Source organism: Oncorhynchus masou, chromosome 29, assembly GCF_036934945.1.
Source record: "Oncorhynchus masou masou isolate Uvic2021 chromosome 29, UVic_Omas_1.1, whole genome shotgun sequence".
NCBI classification, from domain to species: Eukaryota; Metazoa; Chordata; class Actinopteri; order Salmoniformes; family Salmonidae; genus Oncorhynchus; species Oncorhynchus masou.
The window spans coordinates 82,170,697-82,190,315 of NC_088240.1; the positions used below are offsets into that span (position 1 = coordinate 82,170,697).

The window sequence follows — 19,619 nt, forward strand, 5'->3', positions numbered from 1 at the left end:
TTTTTATCAAGGGAGGCCATACAGGCGACAATGATGTCATACTATTTTCGATCAGACAACATCAGTTAGACAGTTAGATGGCCTACACATACAGAGGGGCGCTGTTTCGCTTGCTCGGATGCTTTGGTGTGATAGAAAGATTAATAATTGTGTTTTTTTCTTTACATTTTTGGGGGAAGCCTAGCTTCCCTTGGCATCCATGAATACACCTCACTGATATTGTCACTACATAAATCACATTTGAAGCACAGTCAGACATTGGCTTTTCTGTTTTGTGCACATATTCTTACGAACCATTGGCAGGCATCACTGTATGGGGGACTACATATTACAAAATTATACTGGATTCAGTTGATAAGTAGCGGCATCATGTCAATGCCCACAGTTGGGACTCTTATTTTGAAAGGAAGTTGATGTGGACTTTCGCGCTGACTGTACGCAACTCGCATTAGATATTTTACTATTTGTAGATGTATACCTAGCTAGTTATTGACCGAGAAGAGCACATGTTCGGGGGTTCGTTCCATAGCTCGTAGTGTATTATAACATGTGGACACTGAACCCTTTAGAATCCGGAGGTAACTTTTGTTTTGCCCAGCTCTAGTTAGCTACAGTAACGTTAGCTATCTTAGCCATAGCGGATGACCAACCCACCAGCTAACAACATTAGCTAGCTACATTTGACAGCTCGTTCTACATATTAGCTAGCTATGTTTCTCAGTGTATTTTGGAGTATCAGAATACGCGCTTAGAAGATGAGAATCAAACCTGTTACAGTAACTACTAAAAATAGTTTGGATAGCTAGCCATCTAACTAGCTAGTATTATTGCTATGACACAATTCATCCAAGTTACATCTGGCTAGCAAGCTAACGTGCAGTCCTACACTGTTGCAGTTGGTAATCTTCTATCTAACGCATAACATATGATGATTAAGCCCTTAATCATCCTCCAGTTGTTTTGAATAAGAACATTACTTTTCTTATTATTCAATCTCATGACATGTCCTGTCCCAGGTGTCACCCACTACCTCCTGCCAGAGAAGGAGTATGTGGTGGGGCGTAAGAACTGTGAGGTCATCCTGCCCAATGACCAGTCCATCAGCCGGGCTCATGCTCACCTCACTGCTACAGATCAGGTGAGAGAGAGAGAGAGATGGGGGATATTCTTTATTAGTAATAACTGTATTTTTAATCACACACACAAACCCAACACACCCGCTTAACCAGAGCACTACCCCACATCTCCTAAATACTTGTAAGTCGCTCTGGATAAGAGCGTCTGCTAAATGACTTAAATGTAAATGTAATGTAAATGTACTTCACTGAAAAATATATAGGCAGAATGTGAGCAGGCCTACATTCTGTCCCTAGTCCATCAAATGCTGTCATGTCTCGCTTGCAGTAGAAGGTGCTCTCGTACTGTTCACCACCCTAACTAGCCAGCATGAATCTTGTCTTGTAGACAGAGCTGGGTTTTTTGCCTAATGTTGTACATGTGTTACATAAGGAGACACTTGTTTTTAGGGATATCAAAATCCACGTCTTGTATTGTTTGGTTAAGACAGTTTTTCATAAAGTAGATGTAACCAACAGACCGTTCTTGTGTTGTGTGCCAGGCCCTGACCCTGAAGGACAGTTCTAAGTATGGCACGTTTGTTAACGAGGAGCGTCTGTCAGGGGACACCCCTCGCAGCCTGACGGCAGGGGACAGAGTGACATTTGGGGTCTTTCACAGCAAATTCAGGTGTGCACCCACATTTACTCAATGATAAACATTTTGATGGAAACAAATTCGAAATCTATATTTTGAAATGTTTATCTCTCTCCAGTGTGCAGCAGGTAACTGTGGTGGTGTGCTCGTCCTGTGTTGATAATGAAGGGAAGGTCTCTCTGTCTCAGACCCTGCAGCTTCTGGGTGGCCGGCTGACCAACACCTGGACACAGGACTGCACTCACCTGGTCATGCCCACTGTTAAAGTCACCATCAAGGTCAGCACATGACCACAAACTGTGTGTGTGTGTGTGTGTTACTTCATCTGTACATACAGAACGTGCTCTCTCCCCATGCAGACTATCTGTGCGTTGCTGTGCTGTCGGCCCATAGTCAAGCAGGAGTTTTTCACTGAGTTCACCAAAGCCCTGCAACAGAAACAACCACCTCCAAAAGCTGAGAGGTACTAAGAGACACCACACACAAGGCTGCTGCTCACCTCCACAAACCACACAATAATAGCTGCCACTTCACCCAGACCTCATTTTATAGACCTACAGTGCATTTCCACATTTTGTTATGTTACAGCCTTATTCTGAAATCGATTATTTTGTATTTTTTTTAATTGCCCAAATCGCTCACTATCCCTTCAATGTTATTGAAGGACTGTTTGTGTGTGTTAATAGTTTCTTCCCAGAGATAGACGAGCCCAGTCTGAATAAGGATGAGGTGGACCTGACAGAGAGGCCAGAACGTAAAGAACTTTTCACTGGCAAGACCTTCCTCTTCCTCAATGCCAAACAGGTACTGGCCTGCCTCTCTCGCTCACACTGCAAACAAATCAACATTTCAACGTCACATGCGCTGAATACAACAGGTGTAGACCTTACCGTGAAATGCTTACTTACAAGCCCTTAACCAACAATGCAGTTCAAGAAATAGAGTTAAGAAAATATTTACTCAATAAACTAATGAGAGGAAAAATTATGGGGAAAAAAGTAACAGGAGAAAATTACATAACAATAACGAGTTACCGAATCAAGGTGCAGGGTACAGGTTAGTCATTTGTAAAGTGACTATGCATAGATAATAAACAGTGAGTAGCAGCAGTGTGAAAACAAAGGGGTGGGGATCAATGTAAATAGTTTGGGTGGCCATTTGATGAATTGTTCAGCCATCTTATGGCTTGGGGGTGGGCAGAAGCTGTTAAGGAGCCTTTATGCCCTGGACTTGGTGCTCCGGTACCGCATATGCCGTGTGGTAGCAGAGAGTGTTGTTTCCTGCATAGTAGATGTGTTGTTGGATACCCTTACAACCGGGGGGCGGCCTGTCAGGAAGTCCAGGATCCGGATGCAGAGGGAGTTGTTTAGTCCCAGGGTCCTTAGCTTAGTGATGAGCTTTGTGGGCACTATGGTGTTGAACGCTGAGCTGTTCATTTAGTCAATTAACAGCATTTTCACATAGGTGTTCCTTTTGTCCAGGTGTGAAAGGGCAGTGTGGAGTGCGATTGAGATTGCATCGTCTGTGGATCTGTTATGGTGGTATGCGAATTGGAGTGGGCCTAGGGTTTCCGGCATGATGGTGTTGATGTGAGCCATGACCAGCCTTTCAAAGCACTTCATGGCTACCAACATGAATGCTACAGGGCGGTAATCATTTAGGCAGATTACCTGCGCTTTCTTGGGCACAGGTACTATGGTGTTCCACTTGAAACATGTAGGTATTACAGACTCGGTCAGTGAGAGGTTAAAAATGTCAGTGAAGTCACTTGCCAGCTGGTCCGCGCATGCTTTGAGTACAAGTCCTGGTAATCCGTCTGGCCCCGCGGCTTTGTAAATGTTGACCTGTTTAAAGGTGTTGCTCGTATCGGCTATGGAGAGTGTGATCACACAGTCATCCAGAACAGCTGGTGGACTCATGCATGATTCAGTGTTGCTGGCCTCGAAGTGAGCATAAAAGGCATTTAGCTCGTCTGGTAGGCTCGCGTCACTTGGCAGCTTGCGTCTGGGTTTCCCTTTGTAGCCTGTAATATTTTTCACATCCGACAAGCATCTGAGCCGGTGTAGTATAATTCAATCTTAGTCCTGTATTGACCCTTTGCCTGTTTGATGGTTCGTCTGAGGGCATAGCAGGATTTCTTATTAGTGTCCCACTCCTTGAAAGCGGCAGCTCTAGCCTTTAGCCAGGTGCAGATGTTGCCTGTAATCCATGGCTTCACGGTCACTGTGGGGACGATGGCGTCAATGTACTTATTGATGAAGCCGGTGGCTGAGGTGGTATACTCCTCAATGCCATTGAATGAATCCCGGAACATATTCCAGTCTCTGCTTGTAAAACAGCCCTGTAACGTACCATCTGCGTCATCTGACCACTTCCGTATTGAGCGAGTCACTGGTACTTCCTGCTTTAGTTTTTGCTTGTAAGCAGGAATCAGGAGGATAAAATTATTGTTTGATTTGCCAAATGGAGGGAGAGCTTTGTATGCGTCTCTGTGTGTGGAGTAAAGGTGGTATAGAGTTTATTTCGCCTCTGGTTGCACATGTGACATGCTGGTAGAAATGAGGTAAAACTGATTTAAGTTTGCCTACATTAAAGTCCCCGGCCACAAGGAGCGCCGCTTCTGAATGAGCATTTTTTTGTTTGCTTATGGCCTTATACAGCTCGTTGAGTGCGGTCTTAGTGCCAGCATCGGTTTGGGGTAGTAAATAGACGGCTACGAATAATACAGATGAGAAGTCTCTTGGTAGATAGTGTGGTCTACAGCTTATCATGAGGTATTCTCCCTCAGGCAAGAAATACTTTGAGGCTTCTTTAATATTCGACATTGCGCACCAGCAGTTATTGACCAATAGACACACATCCCCACCCCTCGTCTTACCAGACGTAGCTGCTCTGTCCTGCCGATGCACGGAGAAGCCAGGCAGCTCTATGTTATCCGTGTCGTCGTTCAGCCATGTCTCGGTGAAACATAGGATATTACAGTTTTTAATGTCCTGTTGGTAGGATAGTCCTAATCGTAGATTGTCCAGTTTGTTTTCCAATGATTTCACATTGGCCTATAATACAGAGGGTAGTGGTGGTTTACCACCTCGACAAATTCTTACATGGCACCCCGCAGCCCTCCCTTTTCTTCCGTCTTTTCTTCACATTGATGACAGGGATTTGGGCCTTGTCTTGACAAAGCAGTATATTCTTAGCGTCAGACTCATTAAAGAAAAAATCTTCATCCAGGTTGAGGTGAGTAATCGCTGTTCTGATGTCCAGGAGCTCTTTTCGGTCATAAGAGATGGTAGCAGCAACATTATGTACAAAATGAGTTACAAACAATGCAAAAAAATAAATAAAAAATAGCGCAGTTGGTTAGGAGCCCGTAAAAAAAACAGGTACTGGCCTGTTGTTTTGTTTTGACCCCAAACAAACAATGGCAGACGGAAGGCAGGGTGGTGCGGCCGCTTCTCCTACAGATGCTGTTATTTTATCTAAAACATCAGGTGTACGCCGACCCCAGCTAAGTAACTCGTGCAAAGATTTAAAGCGCAATTATGTGTTTTATCTCCAGTATATTGCCATGATTGTCAATTATGTAGCTGCTCTACTGAAATCTCAGTGTGTCCTTGCTGGGATGACTGCTTGAGAATATCAACACCAAACACATTGGTTCACCGTTCCACGGGAGCGAACAGCACACAGCATACCATAATGTTCTGAATAATAGCCAAGTCTACCTCGCTCCCTATTCCCCTGAACCACTTAGGCGTAACAAACACAAGTCCAACATTTATCGGAAACTGTTAAACTACTTGTTCACTACCCTCCTGCTCTTCGGGGATATGCAACTCAATCCTGGGCCTAACATCACCGAGCCAGCGATACTCACCAGAGTGGAAAGCAGTGGATGGCCTCGTCCACTGATCGTCGCCACTGCGGAAGTGGGTGAGTGTGCTATGGTCCCATGGTTTCTCTCGACTCTCCCGGCTCCAAGATAGAATTTGACTCTTCCAAGACGCTATATGTGATCCCGGACTCTGCTTCTGGTACGCAAGCTGTTTTAATCAGTTCCCCGCATCCAGTGCAGGTGGGACGGATAGTTAATTGCACTACCGAACTGCCCTTAATCAAAACAGCCTAAACCCAGCCGTCAGAAAACACATGAAAATGTAACTGAGCGTTGGATTGTTCACCCACTAATAGGGAACGTGAGCTGGGTTTAGACCGTCGTGAGACAGGTTAGTTTTACCCTACTGATGATGTGTTGTCAATCACTCTCAAGTCATCTGGGACCCACGAGCTAAGCCCAAGGGACTACTAGGGGGCACTTGAACATTCGTAGTGTCATTCAAAAAAGTGATCAAATTCAACATCTTTTCACAGACTCCAACCTTGACTTCCTCTGCTTTTCAGAGACATGGCTCCATAAAACCTCTCAATATTCTGCTTTGATTGTGCCTGGCTACAATGTCTTCAGGAGAGACAGGACTGAAGGAAGAGGAGGGGTCTGATGATTTACATTAAAGAACATATCCGATGTAAACAAATTGAGTGGTCATGTGATAATAAACTAGAATGTATTGGCCTGAACGTTACACTGTCGACAATAAATGTTTTCCTAAAGAAAAGAAAATCCAAACCTGGCCAAAAGAGCACTCTTCCTTGGCTAAATGGAGAAATCTGGAAATTGATGAAATTGATCTAAAAACAGCCCTAAAGTCCAAATTAGAGCATGACAGATGTAGGTTTACCATGTTGAGAAATAAGGTGATGAAAGAAATCAAGACAGGCCAAGGCAAAGCTTTTTATTAACATAACTGGTGAAGCAAAGGGAAATTCTAAATTTATCTGGAATAATCAAATCAAATGTATTTATATAGCCCTTCTTACATCAGCTGATATCTCAAAGTGCTGTACAGAAACCCAGCCTAAAACCCCAAACAGCAAGCAAATGCAGGTGTAGAAGCATGGTGGCTAGGAAAAAACTCCCCAGAAAGGCCAAAACATAGCCTGATTCCTCTCTAGGTTTCTTCCTATGAGGGGTGGCCAGTCCTCTTCTGGCTGTGCCGGTTGGAGATTATAACAGAACATGGCCAAGATGTTCAAATGTTCATAAATGACCAGCATGGTCAAATAATAATCACAGTAGTTGTCGAAGGTGCAACAAGTCAGCACCTCAGGAGTAAATGTCAGTTGGCTTTTCATAGCCGATCATTAAGAGTATCTCTACCACTCCTGCTGTCTCTAGACAGTTGAAAACAGCAGATCTGGGACAGGTAGCACGTCCGGTGAAGAGCTCAGGGTTCCATAGCCGCAGGCAGAACAGTTGAAACTGGAGCAGCAGCACGGCCAGGTGGACTGGGGACAGCAAGGAGTCATCATGTCAGGTAGTCCAGAGGCATGGTCCTAGGGCTCAGGTCCTCCGACAGAGAGAGAGAAAGAAAGAGAGAATTAGAGAGAGCATACTTAAATTCACACAGGACACCGGATAAGACAGGAGAAATACTCCAGATATAACAGACTGACCCTAGGCCCCCGACACACAAACTACTGCAGCATAAATACTGGAGGCTGAGACAGGAGGGGTCAGGAGACACTGTGGCCCCATCCGATGATACCCCCGGACAGTGCCAAACTTGCAGGATATAACCCCACCCACTTTGCCAAAGCACAGCCCCCACACCACCAGAGGGATGTCTTCAACCACCAACTTACCATCCTGAGACAAGGCCGAGTACAGCCTACAAAGATCTCCGCCACGGCACAACCCAAGGGGGGGCGCCAACCCAGACAGGAAGATCACGTCAGTGACTCAACCCACTCAAGTGACGCACCCCTCTTAGGGACGACATGGAAGAGCACCAGTAAGCCAGTGACTAAGCCTCTGTAATAGGGTTAGAGGCAGAGAATCCTAGTGGAAAGAGGGGAACCGGCCAGGCAGAGACAGCAAGGGCGGTTCGTTGCTCCAGAGCCTTTCCGTTCACCTTCACACTCCTGGGCCAGACTACACTCAATCATATGACCCACTGAAGAGATGAGTCTTCAGTAAAGACTTAAAGATTGAGACCGAGTCTGCGTCTCTCACATGGCTAGGCAGACCATTCCATAAAAATGGAGCTCTATAGGAGAAAGCCCTGCCTTCAGCTGTTTGCTTAGAAATTCTAGGGACAATTAAGAGGCCTGCGTCTTGTGACCGTAGTGTACGTGTAGGTATGTACGGCAGGACCAAATCGGAAAGATGGGTCGGAGCAAGCCCATGTAATGCTTTGTAGGTTAGCAGTAAAACCTTGAAATCAGCCCTTGCCTTAACAGGAAGCCAGTGTAGGGAGGCTAGCACTGGAGTAATATGATAAAAAAAAGTGGTTCTAGTCAGGATTCTAGCAGCCGTATTTAGCACTAATTTAAGTTTATTTAGTGCTTTATCCAGAGTAACGCCGAGTTCCTTCACAGTTTTATTTGAGACGACTGTACAACCATTAAGATTAATTGACAGATTCAACAGACGATCTCTTTGTTTCTTGAACCTAGAACATGCATCTCTGTTTTGTCCGAGTTGTAAAGTAGACCGTTTGCAGCCATCCACTTCCTTATGTCTGAAACACAGGCTTCTAGCAAGGGCAATTTTGGGGCTTCACCATGTTTCATTGAAATGTGCAGCTGTGTGTCATCCGCATAGCAGTGAAAGTTAACATTATGTTTTCGAATGACATCCCCAAGAGGTAAAATATATAGTGAAAACAATAGTGGTCCTAAAACGGAACCTTGAGGAACACTGAAATTTACGGTTGATTTGTCAGAAGACAAACCATTCACAGAGACAAACTGATATCTTTCCAACAGATAAGATCTAAACCAGGCCAGAACTTGCCCATGTAGACCAATTTGGGTTTCCAATCTCTCCAAAAGAATGTGGTGATCGATGGTATCAAAAGCAGCATTAAGGTCTAGGAGCACGAGGACAGATGCAGAGCCTTGGTTTACCACCTTACCACCTTCACAAGTGCCGTCTCAGTGCTATGATGGGGTCTAAAACCAGACTGAAGCATTTCGTATACATTGTTTGTCTTCAGGAAGGCAGTGAGTTGCTGCGCAACAGCTTTTTCTAACATTTTTGAGAGGAATGGAAGATTCGATATAGGCCCATTTTAGTTTTTTATATTTTCTGGGTCAAGGTTTGGCTTTTTCAAGAGAGGCATTATTACTGCCACTTTTAGTGAGTTTGTTACACATCCAGTGGATAGAGAGCGGTTTATTATGTTCAACATAGGGAGGGCCAAGCACAGGAAGCAGCAGAATCGAAAAATGTTAACAGGGAAAGACCAGTGTAACACTGCAAAAAGACTAGAAATCATGGTGAATAACAATATAACACAGGGTGCAGTCAAAATAGCAATAGCCTTCAATTCCTACTTTATTGACTCTGTCAGGGTACTGACACAGAACCCCTCCACTGGTTTCTTCGTCTCAGTGTTAGTGAATGACGCTCAACTCGTCTTCGTCATAAGGGAGATTTCTGAGTCAGAGGTGAACAGGGTAATTAGCACACTAAAGAACTCTAAAGCAAAAGATGTGTTTGGGCTGGACTCTACCTTTCTTAAAAACTACAGAGAGTCACTCATTGGCCCCATTACTAAGGTCACCAACACATCTATTGGTCAGGGGGTGTTTCCAAGGGTATGGAAGTCGGCCATAATTAGCGGCCATCTTTAAATCGGGTGACCCTGCTGACTTGAGTAACTACAGGCCCATTAGTATACTACCTGTGGTGTCGAAGGTTGTTGAAAAGTGTATAGCAGAGCAACTGATTGCCCACCTCAACAACAGTCCCTTCACATTACACTCCATGCAGTTTGGCTTCAGAGCAAAACACTCCACAGAAACGGCCAACTGCCTTCTTCTGGAAAATGTGAAGTCCAAGATGGACAAAGGGGGCGTTGTTGGGGCTGTGTTTCTGGACCTAAAAGGAAGGCTTTTGATACTGTTAACCATGAGGTTCTCATCACAAAATTGTCCAAGTTCAACTTTTTTCCCGATGCCTTGAGATGGCTGAAATTCTACCTTGAAGGCAGTACTCAGTGTGTCAGTGTGGCATCATTCCAACCTCTCTTTTAAAAAGCAGGTGAAAAAGGTCATTCAAATAACCAAATTCACCCTAGCTAATTTCCAATTTATACAACAAAAATTGACTACAGAGGTAGCAAAACTGTACTTCAAATCTATGATACTCCCCCACTTAACATACTGCTTGACTAGTTGGGCCCAAACTTGCTGTACAACATTAAAACCTATTCAGTCTGTCTACAAACAGGCTCTCAAAGTGCTTGATAGGAAGCCTAATAGCCATCATCACTGTTACATCCTCAGAAAGCATGAGCTCCTGAGTTGGGAAAATCTTGTGCAATACACGCAATGCATGTCTTGTATTCAAGATCCGAAATGGCCTGGCTCCCCCTCCACTCAGTACTTTTGTTACACAGAAAACCCAAACATATGGCAGTAGATCCACAAGGTCTGCCATGAGAGGTGACTGTACTACTACCACCATTACTACTAGTAGCACTTCTACTTCTAATATCCCTACTACTACCATTACCACTAGGAGCACTTCTGCCTCTAATATCCCTACTACTACCATTACCACTAGTAGCACTTCTGCCTCTAATATCCCTACTGCTACCATTACCACTAGGAGCACTTCTGCCTCTAATATCCCTACTGCTACCATTACCACGAGGAGCACTTCTGCCTCTAATATCCCTACTACTACCATTACCACTAGTAGCACTTCTGCCTCTAATATCCCTACTACTACCATTACCTCGAGGAGCACTTCTGCCTCTAATATCCCTACTACTACCATTACCACTAGGAGCACTTCTGCCTCTAATATCCCTACTACTACCATTACCACTAGTAGCACTTCTGCCTCTAATATCCCTACTACTACCATTACCACTGGTAGCACTTCTACCTCTAATATCTCTACTGCTACCATTACCACTAGTAGCACTTCTACCTCTAATATCTCTACTACTACCATTACCACAAGGAGCACTTCTACCTCTAATATCTCTACTGCTACAATTACCACTAGTAGCACGTCTACCTCTAATATCTCTACTGCTACCATTACCACTAGGAGCACTTCTGCCTCTAATATCCCTACTGCTACCATTACCACCAGGAGCACTTCTGCCTCTAATATCCCTACTACTACCATTACCACTAGTAGCACTTCTACCTCTAATTTCTCTACTGCTACCATTACCACGAGTAGCACTTCTACCTCTAATATCTCTACTGCTACCATTACCACGAGTAGCACTTCTACCTCTAATATCTCTACTGCTACCATTACCACTAGTAGCACTTCTACCTCTAATATCCCTACTACCACCATTACCACTAGGAGCACTTCTGCCTCTAATATCTCTACTACTACCACCATTACTACTAGTAGCACTTCTACCTCTAATATCTCTACTGCTACCATTACCACTAGTAGCACTTCTACCTCTAATATCTCTACTGCTACTATTACCACTAGTAGCACTTCTACCTCTAATATCTCTACTACCACCATTACTACTAGTAGCACTTCTACCTCTAATATCTCTACTGCTACCATTACCACTAGTAGCACTTCTACCTCTAATATCTCTACTGCTACCATTACCACTAGGAGCACTTCTACCTCTAATATCTCTACCGACTACCTACTAACTAACTTATAACTGTCATCATCTCCGTTACATCACAACTACCATCATCATCACTACTACTACTACTACCACCACTATCCCTACCATCATTAAACTACTATCATTACCATCACCCCTACTACCCATACAGCTCCTATTTGAAATAATAATAATAAATCTCTCTCACTTACTCCTTTCCAGCAAAAGCGTCTGAGTTTGGCAGTGAGTTGTGGAGGTGGGAGGAGCCAGCTCTTGGAGGAGGGGTCTGTCCCTGTGTTACTCCTGGAATCACCATTGAGCTGTGTGATCTGCATGGCAACGGGAAACTCCCAAGCACTACTGCCCCATTCCACTAAGAAGTGGGCAGACTCTGTGGGGAGGATTCTACAGAGGTACACACATTGCAGTATCATAAAGACAGAGTGCAGTTTGAATGTGTTCCATACCTAAAAAATTGAGGGGGGGGGGGGGTTGAACTACACAAACAATTGAGACATTCCCAGAGGTTTTGAGACTTGAGGCTTTTCCTATTTCAATTCACTGTTATGGTGTTACACTTCTTCTCTGCAGGTCTGAAATGAGACTAACTGGTTGTGTCAGCACAGTCTATATTTACCATCTCTCACGCTCTCCAGGAAAGGTCTTCGATTCATCACAGAGTCTGAGATCGGATTGGCTGCAATCTATGTCAGCTGTGACAAGTACTGCAATCCCTCCAATCAGAAGGCTGACTCAGGTGGGTGGGCCTCATACGGTGAATCATAGCCTCAGTTTTTATTTTGAGTTCCTGATTTTATAATGGTATGGACTTATATAGTGGAGTCAACACTTGTATCGTTGTTAATGTGTTTTTCCCCTGGTCAGAATCCATGAGAATGAAGCCCACCATCCCTGGCACCACACTATCCCAGAATGCACCAGTGGACGAGACGGTAATGCCAGCGGCATCTCAGAACATCACAGCCTATGCTGTAAACACAGAGCCGTCACAGGGCATCAGTGGGTAAGACGCACACACACAACCTGACTCACTGTTCTGTTTGAGTGCATCAGGCTGATCTGTGTTTTCTTATCCCCGAGTAGGGTGGACGTGGCTGGGGTGAGCGCAGTTGGAGAGACCCCTGAGAGGGACCAGAGCCGGACCACCTCTCATCTTAACCGACCCAAACCCTCAGGCCGAGAGCTGGCCGGGACCTGCACAGTGGCAGAGACTATGATGTCATCATTCAGCGCCTCAGACAGTGCTGGTGGTGGCGGCTCGGACAGAAAAAAGGGAGAGCTACAACATCCAGGTAGAATAGTTTCTAATGACAGAGTGGGTGGGTGTCAGAGTTACAGGAGGAAAGTTCTGGCTTGGGCCATATAAACTGAAAACACGGGTCTGCTAAATGACATTTTATTATCATGATATTAGGTGGAGGGAAAGGTGATGCTATCACCAGATCAACAGCCCCTCGGACCAACGGAGGCGTGCAGACGATGTCCCCACAGAAGTGCTCCTCCCAGAAACAACAGGTCTCGCAGAAATGTTCCTCCCATAAACAGTCTGCCCTCACTAATTTCTTCCAGCCTGTTGGCAAGAAAAGGCAAGTGCAGCTCTCTGGAGATATTCATACAATTCCACACAGTGGCTTATCAATCATGAGTTAATGGTGATATTATATACAGACACCAATGTTTTCTGTCTCAGACCGAGGGAAGGCGAGGAGTCCCCTACTGTCCAATCAGAGGCCAAGTTCTCCAGGAGGGAAGAAAACATGGAGAATACGAAGAGGACAGTACCACAGCACTCAGAGACCTCCAACCCCACCCTCCCCCCCACAGGCAGGTCCCAGGGCCAACACAGCTCAGGTGCATATCTGTTTCCAGGTCAGACTGAGGCTCTGTCAGAGGGGTTCTCCAACCCTGCCCAGCAGGGGCTCCAATCCAGGAAGAGGAAGGAGATGGAGGAGACTAAAGGGTGTGGGGCTTTAGAGATAGAGATGGACGAACTGGAGTCCATCATGTCTGAGGACATGGACGAATCGGATGAGCCCATGTCAGCCAGTCAAGGCCAGCGGTTGAAGCTGACGGAACAGAGTCCAACCAATCAAGGCCAGAGGTTTCAACAGACAGACAAGAGCTCAACCAATAGAAAACAGCTCCTAGAGACAGTGGAACTTACCTCTGCCAATAAGAAACAGCGGGTTTATCCAGTGGAACCAATCGCAGCCAATCATAGGTCAGGCTTGGATTCAGAAGAGCGATCGTCAGCCAGCAGACGACAGCGAGCGGAGCCTGTAGCTGAGGTCAAAGACGAAGAGGTGTCTTTCATTGAGGTGAGAGGAGCTGTCATTGTGTGCTTGTTATCATGTGTTTCTATCAAAGCTGGGATCAATTCCAATTGAAGCCACTCGATTCAGGAAGTGATTTTAATTTAAAATATAAAAATTGATAGCTTCTACTTCTGTTTCATTGAAAATATCTGCAATTTTTAAAACCACTGAATTGTAATTTCAGTTTACATCCTGAATTGACTGCATTCCTCAGCCCTGGTTTCTATGACGTGACTATTATTATGAACTATCCTCCATCTTCTGCCCCCCCCCCCCCCCCCAAGTCAAAACCAGTTAATGGTGTGACCCCTGGTCATCTGGAAGAGCCAGAGACTGATGCCAAACAGGAAGCCTCAGTAAGTCCTGTCTGTATCTGTCTGGAGTAGGGGCCAGTGGGGAAGAGTTAGGTCTATCAGTAACTGGTCTGGAGTAGGGGCCAGTGGGGAAGAGTTAGGTCTGGAGTAGGGGCCAGTGGGGAAGAGTTAGGTCTGGAGTAGGGGCCAGTGGGGAAGAGTTAGGCCTATCAGTAACTGGTCTGGAGTAGGGGCCAGTGGGGAAGAGTTAGGTCTGGAGTAGGGGCCAGTGGGGAAGAGTTAGGTCTATCAGTAACTGGTCTGGAGTAGGGGCCAGTGGGGAAGAGTTAGGTCTGGAGTAGGGGCCAGTGGGGAAGAGTTAGGTCTATCAGTAACTGGTCTGGAGTAGGGGCCAGTGGGGAAGAGTTTGGTCTGGAGTAGGGGCCAGTGGGGAAGAGTTAGGTCTATCAGTAACTGGTCTGGAGTAGGGGCCAGTGGGGAAGAGTTAGGTCTATCAGTAACTGGTCTGGAGTAGGGGCCAGTGGGGAAGAGTTAGGTCTGGAGTAGGGGCCAGTGGGGAAGAGTTAGGTCTATCAGTAACTCGTCTGGATTAGGGGCCAGTGGGGAAGAGTTAGGTCTGGAGTAGGGGCCAGTGGGGAAGAGTTAGGTCTGGAGTAGGGACCAGTGGGGAAGAGTTAGGTCTATCAGTAACTCGTCTGGATTAGGGGCCAGTGGGGAAGAGTTAGGTCTGGCGTAGGGGCCAGTGGAGAAGAGTTAGGTCTGGAGTAGGGGCCAGTGGGGAAGAGTTAGGTCTGGAGTAGGGGCCAGTGGGGAAGAGTTAGGTCTGGAGTAGGGGCCAGTGGAGAAGAGTTAGGTCTATCAGTAACTGGTCTGGAGTAGGGGCCAGTGGGGAAGAGTTAGGTCTATCAGTAACTGGTCTGGAGTAGGGGCCAGTGGGGAAGAGTTAGGTCTATCAGTAACTGGTCTGGAGTAGGGGCCAGTGGGGAAGAGTTAGGTCTGGAGTAGGGGCCAGTGGGGAAGAGTTAGGTCTGGAGTAGGGGCCAGTGGGGAAGAGTTTGGTCTGGAGTAGGGGCCAGTGGGGAAGAGTTAGGTCTATCAGTAACTGGTCTGGAGTAGGGGCCAGTGGGGAAGAGTTAGGTCTATCAGTAACTGGTCTGGAGTAGGGGCCAGTGGGGAAGAGTTAGGTCTGGAGTAGGGGCCAGTGGGGAAGAGTTAGGTCTATCAGTAACTGGTCTAGAGTAGGGGCCAGTGGGGAAGAATTAGGTCTGGAGTAGGGGCCAGTGGGGAAGAGTTAGGTCTGGAGTAGGGACCAGTGGGGAAGAGTTAGGTCTGGAGTAGGGGCCAGTGGGGAAGAGTTAGGTCTGGAGTAGGGGCCAGTGGGGAAGAGTTAGGTCTATCAGTAACTCATCTGGAGTAGGGGCCAGTGGGGAAGAGTTAGGTCTGGAGTAGGGGCCAGTGGGGAAGAGTTAGGTCTATCAGTAACTGGTCTGGAGTAGGGGCCAGTGGGGAAGAGTTAGGTCTATCAGTAACTGGTCTGGAGTAGGGGCCAGTGGGGAAGAGTTAGGTCTGTCAGTAACTGGTCTGTGTGTTGTGATGTAGGGTTTAGGGAGTGAAAATCTCCCAAGCAGACTTATAGTGGTGGAGTTCAAATCCCTCACCGTGGCAACACCGGCAAGACCTAAACTACGCCCCATGGAGACGCACGGCAATGTCATCAGGAAGGACTTTAAACGCTTCCGCAAGGTAGACCCCAGAATGCACCTCACCACAAGACAGGGTCATGGGACTCTGTTAGGTTAGTGTCTCTGTTTCTGTGTGTGTGTGTAGTAATGTGTGTGTGTTTCAGGTCCCAGTTCCCGGTGCCCAGGGTTTGCCCAACATCATCGGCGGGTCAGACCTGTTGGCCCACAACCGAGGCAAGAACTCTGAGCTGGAGGAGTGGCTGAGAGACGCAGCAGAGGTACACAGTCCTTCTTCAGCTGCTGTTTACTACATTACTTACTGTCTGTCTAGCACCCCCTGAGACACACAAACACGAGAGGAGATGGAGGGGGCTGAGAGACGCAGCAGAGGTACACAGTCCTTCTTCAGCTGCTGTTTACTACATTACTTACTGTCTGTCTAGCACCCCCTGAGACACACAAACACGAGAGGAGATGGAGGGGGCTGAGAGACGCAGCAGAGGTACACAGTCCTTCTTCAGCTGCTGTTTACTACATTACTTACTGTCTGTCTAGCACCCCCTGAGACACACAAACACGAGAGGAGATGGAGGGGGCTGAGAGACGCAGCAGAGGTACACAGTCCTTCTTCAGCTGCTGTTTACTACATTACTTACTGTCTGTCTAGCACCCCCTGAGACACACAAACACGAGAGGAGATGGAGGGGGCTGAGAGACGCAGCAGAGGTACACAGTCCTTCTTCAGCTGCTGTTTACTACATTACTTACTGTCTGTCTAGCACCCCCTGAGACACACAAACACGAGAGGAGATGGAGGGGCTGAGAGACGCAGCAGAGGTACACAGTCCTTCTTCAGCTGCTGTTTACTACATTACTTACTGTCTGTCTAGCACCCCCTGAGACACACAAACACGAGAGGAGATGGAGGGGGCTGAGAGACGCAGCAGAGGTACACAGTCCTTCTTCAGCTGCTGTTTACTACATTACTTACTGTCTGTCTAGCACCCCCTGAGACACACAAACACGAGAGGAGATGGAGGGGGCTGAGAGACGCAGCAGAGGTACACAGTCCTTCTTCAGCTGCTGTTTACTACATTACTTACCGTCTGTCTAGCACCCCCTGAGACACACAAACACGAGAGGAGATGGAGGGGGCTGAGGCTGGGTAGAGGGGAGATGGAAGGGGCTGAGAGACGCAGCAGAGGTACACAGTCCTTCTTCAGCTGCTGTTTACTACATTACTTACCGTCTGTCTAGCACCCCCTGAGACACACAAACACTCCTAGAAGAGAAGTACATGGTATTTACCATGAAATGGTAGTAACGGGATGGGGGGTTGAGGCTGGGTAGAGAGGAGATGGAGGGGGCTGAGAGACGCAGCAGAGGTACACAGTCCTTCTTCAGCTGCTGTTTACTACATTACTTACCGTCTGTCTAGCACCCCCTGAGACACACAAACACGAGAGGAGATGGAGGGGGCTGAGGCTGGGTAGAGGGGAGATGGAAGGGGCTGAGAGACGCAGCAGAGGTACACAGTCCTTCTTCAGCTGCTGTTTACTACATTACTTACCGTCTGTCTAGCACCCCCTGAGACACACAAACACTCCTAGAAGAGAAGTACATGGTATTTACCATGAAATGGTAGTAACGGGATGGGGGGGTTGAGGCTGGGTAGAGAGGAGATGGAGGGGGCTGAGAGACGCAGCAGAGGTACACAGTCCTTCTTCAGCTGCTGTTTACTACATTACTTACCGTCTGTCTAGCACCCCCTGAGACACACAAACACGAGAGGAGATGGAGGGGGCTGAGGCTGGGTAGAGGGGAGATGGAAGGGGCTGAGAGACGCAGCAGAGGTACACAGTCCTTCTTCAGCTGCTGTTTACTACATTACTTACTGTCTGTCTAGCACCCCCTGAGACACACAAACACTCCTAGAAGAGAAGTACATGGTATTTACCATGAAATGGTAGTAACGGGATGGGGGGGTTGAGGCTGGGTAGAGGGGAGATGGAGGGGGCTGAGGCTGGGTAGAGAGGAGATGGAGGGGGTTGAGGCTGGGTAGAGAGGAGATGGAGGTTTGTGGGTCTGTGAGACAAAGCCCTGTGTCTGTGTGTTTCAGGATGAGCGTCAGAACAAGAAAGAGGAGACTTTGGGAGATGACCTCTTCAGGTACGAGGACAAGGCTTGTCAGGCTGCAAACACCAAACCAATTTGGGTCACATTATTTCAGGTGGAGAGCACCACAGTCTACAGTACAATGTAAACCAAGCTGTAGCCTGGGCTACTGGTTGGAAGATGTTTGGAGCCAGGCTGGGAATGAATGGATGAATGTGGAGTGATGTTGATTATGTTGAACCTTCCGGCCCCCAAGGTAGAAAAAGTCAGCCACTCCGTCTGCAGTCTGCAGTGGAGCAGAAGGGTTGGAGCACCCAGCTTACACAAACATCACATTCCCAGGGGGCATTGCTCCGTGTTCAAGGACGTCACTAGCAGACACAAGACAACAGCGCCCTACAGGCTGACGCACACACAGCTATCTGCCCACACGATGACTGGCTGTCTGCTGAGCTCTTCACTACTCCACACTCATTCATCTATTCATTCCCTTAACCCCCATTCAGAAACACAAGACAACATTGACTGCCCAGCAACATAGCCTTGGTTGTAGCTGTAATCCAACCAACATAGCCTTGGTTGTAGCTGTAATCCAACCAACATGGCTGACCTCAGGTTTTGATCCCAGCTAAACGATGATTCACATTAGATAGAGCTGTATTCTCCCTCAAGGAGAAATTAGCTGGTCCCCTGCATACGTACAATACACATCAACACCATTTTTGGAATCGCCTGTCAAATAGTCATCTGAAAAGGACCGTTTAGACCAAGACCCACAGAACAGAGAGAAACATTCCTGATGTGAGTGGGTGGATCTTCGTTTGGGACGGTTTGGGCTTGTTGTCACTGACCAATCAGCGCCCAGTGATTCCTGCGTCACACCTGGTTGTCTGGGTGCTGGTGATGTAAGCACACGCTCGGGCTGCTGCATTTTGCCTGGCTAAGCAGAAAGGGTGTGTGCGTGCCTGCCTGGAGCGAGACTGTGCTGTTTGATCATTGAGTCATGATGCCCACTCAGTCATGCATGGCCAGAGGACAGCGCCGGCTACTAAGAAAACAAGCCAGGGTTTTATGTTTTTGGTTCTGGCCTGAACCCGTCTCCCAGACTTAGTTTATTGGGAGGATGTTTGGTTTGAGTTCTTCAAACCCGGCCAGAGGTTTACAGAGCTGGCTTAATTTGGGCTATTTTTAATATTTGTCCAAAATGCATCCAGGATTGATCTAGCAGGAATGTTAAAAGCCTGAGTGTTTAAGTGGGATGTCTGGATGGCCACTGCCCTGACTTAACCTGTGTGTGTGTGTGTGTGTGTGTGTGTGTGTGTGTGTGTGTGTGTGTGTGTGTGTGTGTGTGTGTGTGTGTGTGTGTGTAGGTACAACCCCAAACCCACCAAGAAAAGATGAGAGCACCTGGTTGTAACATGAGAAGCCCTGCAGACAAATGTTCATCTGAAGACACAGGAAGGGATGCCAACACCCCATGGAATGTTTTGGCTTCTAGAATTCTGTTTGATAGAACTGCCATCTCCGCTCCACTGATAATGTTCAGGAATGGATCTTTGAGGTAACTCTGGTCATTTTGAGTACAATGATCAAGAGGGGCCTGTCAATGACAAATGTTTTAACAATGTTTGTCGGTGATAGATGTGGGCAGAAATGTCTAACTTTCTATGTACTGTACACTAATTATATACCCTGATTTAGTCACTGATGGCGAGCAATGTAAACAAATAAATAGGTGTTCCGTTTTACGTTTCAAGATTTTTATTTGTTCATAATAAAAATACAGTATAC

At 46.8% G+C, this 19,619-nt stretch overlaps 1 protein-coding gene across 1 annotated transcript; it reads left to right on the forward strand.

Moving 5' to 3' along the window:
• The first annotated feature begins 403 nt into the window (after positions 1–403).
• On the forward strand, positions 404–19,576 carry LOC135520756 (nibrin-like). The gene is made up of 17 exons (XM_064946525.1): positions 404–578; positions 1,017–1,138; positions 1,619–1,746; positions 1,832–1,991; positions 2,073–2,176; positions 2,400–2,517; positions 11,604–11,794; positions 12,038–12,138; positions 12,267–12,405; positions 12,486–12,694; positions 12,817–12,988; positions 13,093–13,720; positions 14,002–14,073; positions 15,631–15,774; positions 15,878–15,991; positions 17,833–17,882; positions 19,199–19,576. Exons 1-17 carry the CDS (start codon positions 548–550, stop codon positions 19,227–19,229), a joined length of 2,514 nt encoding a protein of 837 aa, XP_064802597.1. The 5' UTR covers positions 404–547; the 3' UTR covers positions 19,230–19,576.
• The last annotated feature ends 43 nt before the right edge of the window (positions 19,577–19,619 follow it).

What these genes read in the sequence shown, in the direction of transcription:
- LOC135520756 (XM_064946525.1), top strand. Translation starts at nt 548, where the DNA reads ATGTGGACACTGAACCCTTTAGAATCCGGAG. An exon ending in CCACCTCCAAAAGCTGAGAG is followed by an intron (nt 2,177 to 2,399) that starts GTACTAAGAGAC and finishes GTGTGTTAATAG; the next exon opens with TTTCTTCCCAGAGATAGACG. An exon ending in GTGGGGAGGATTCTACAGAG is followed by an intron (nt 11,795 to 12,037) that starts GTACACACATTG and finishes CACGCTCTCCAG; the next exon opens with GAAAGGTCTTCGATTCATCA.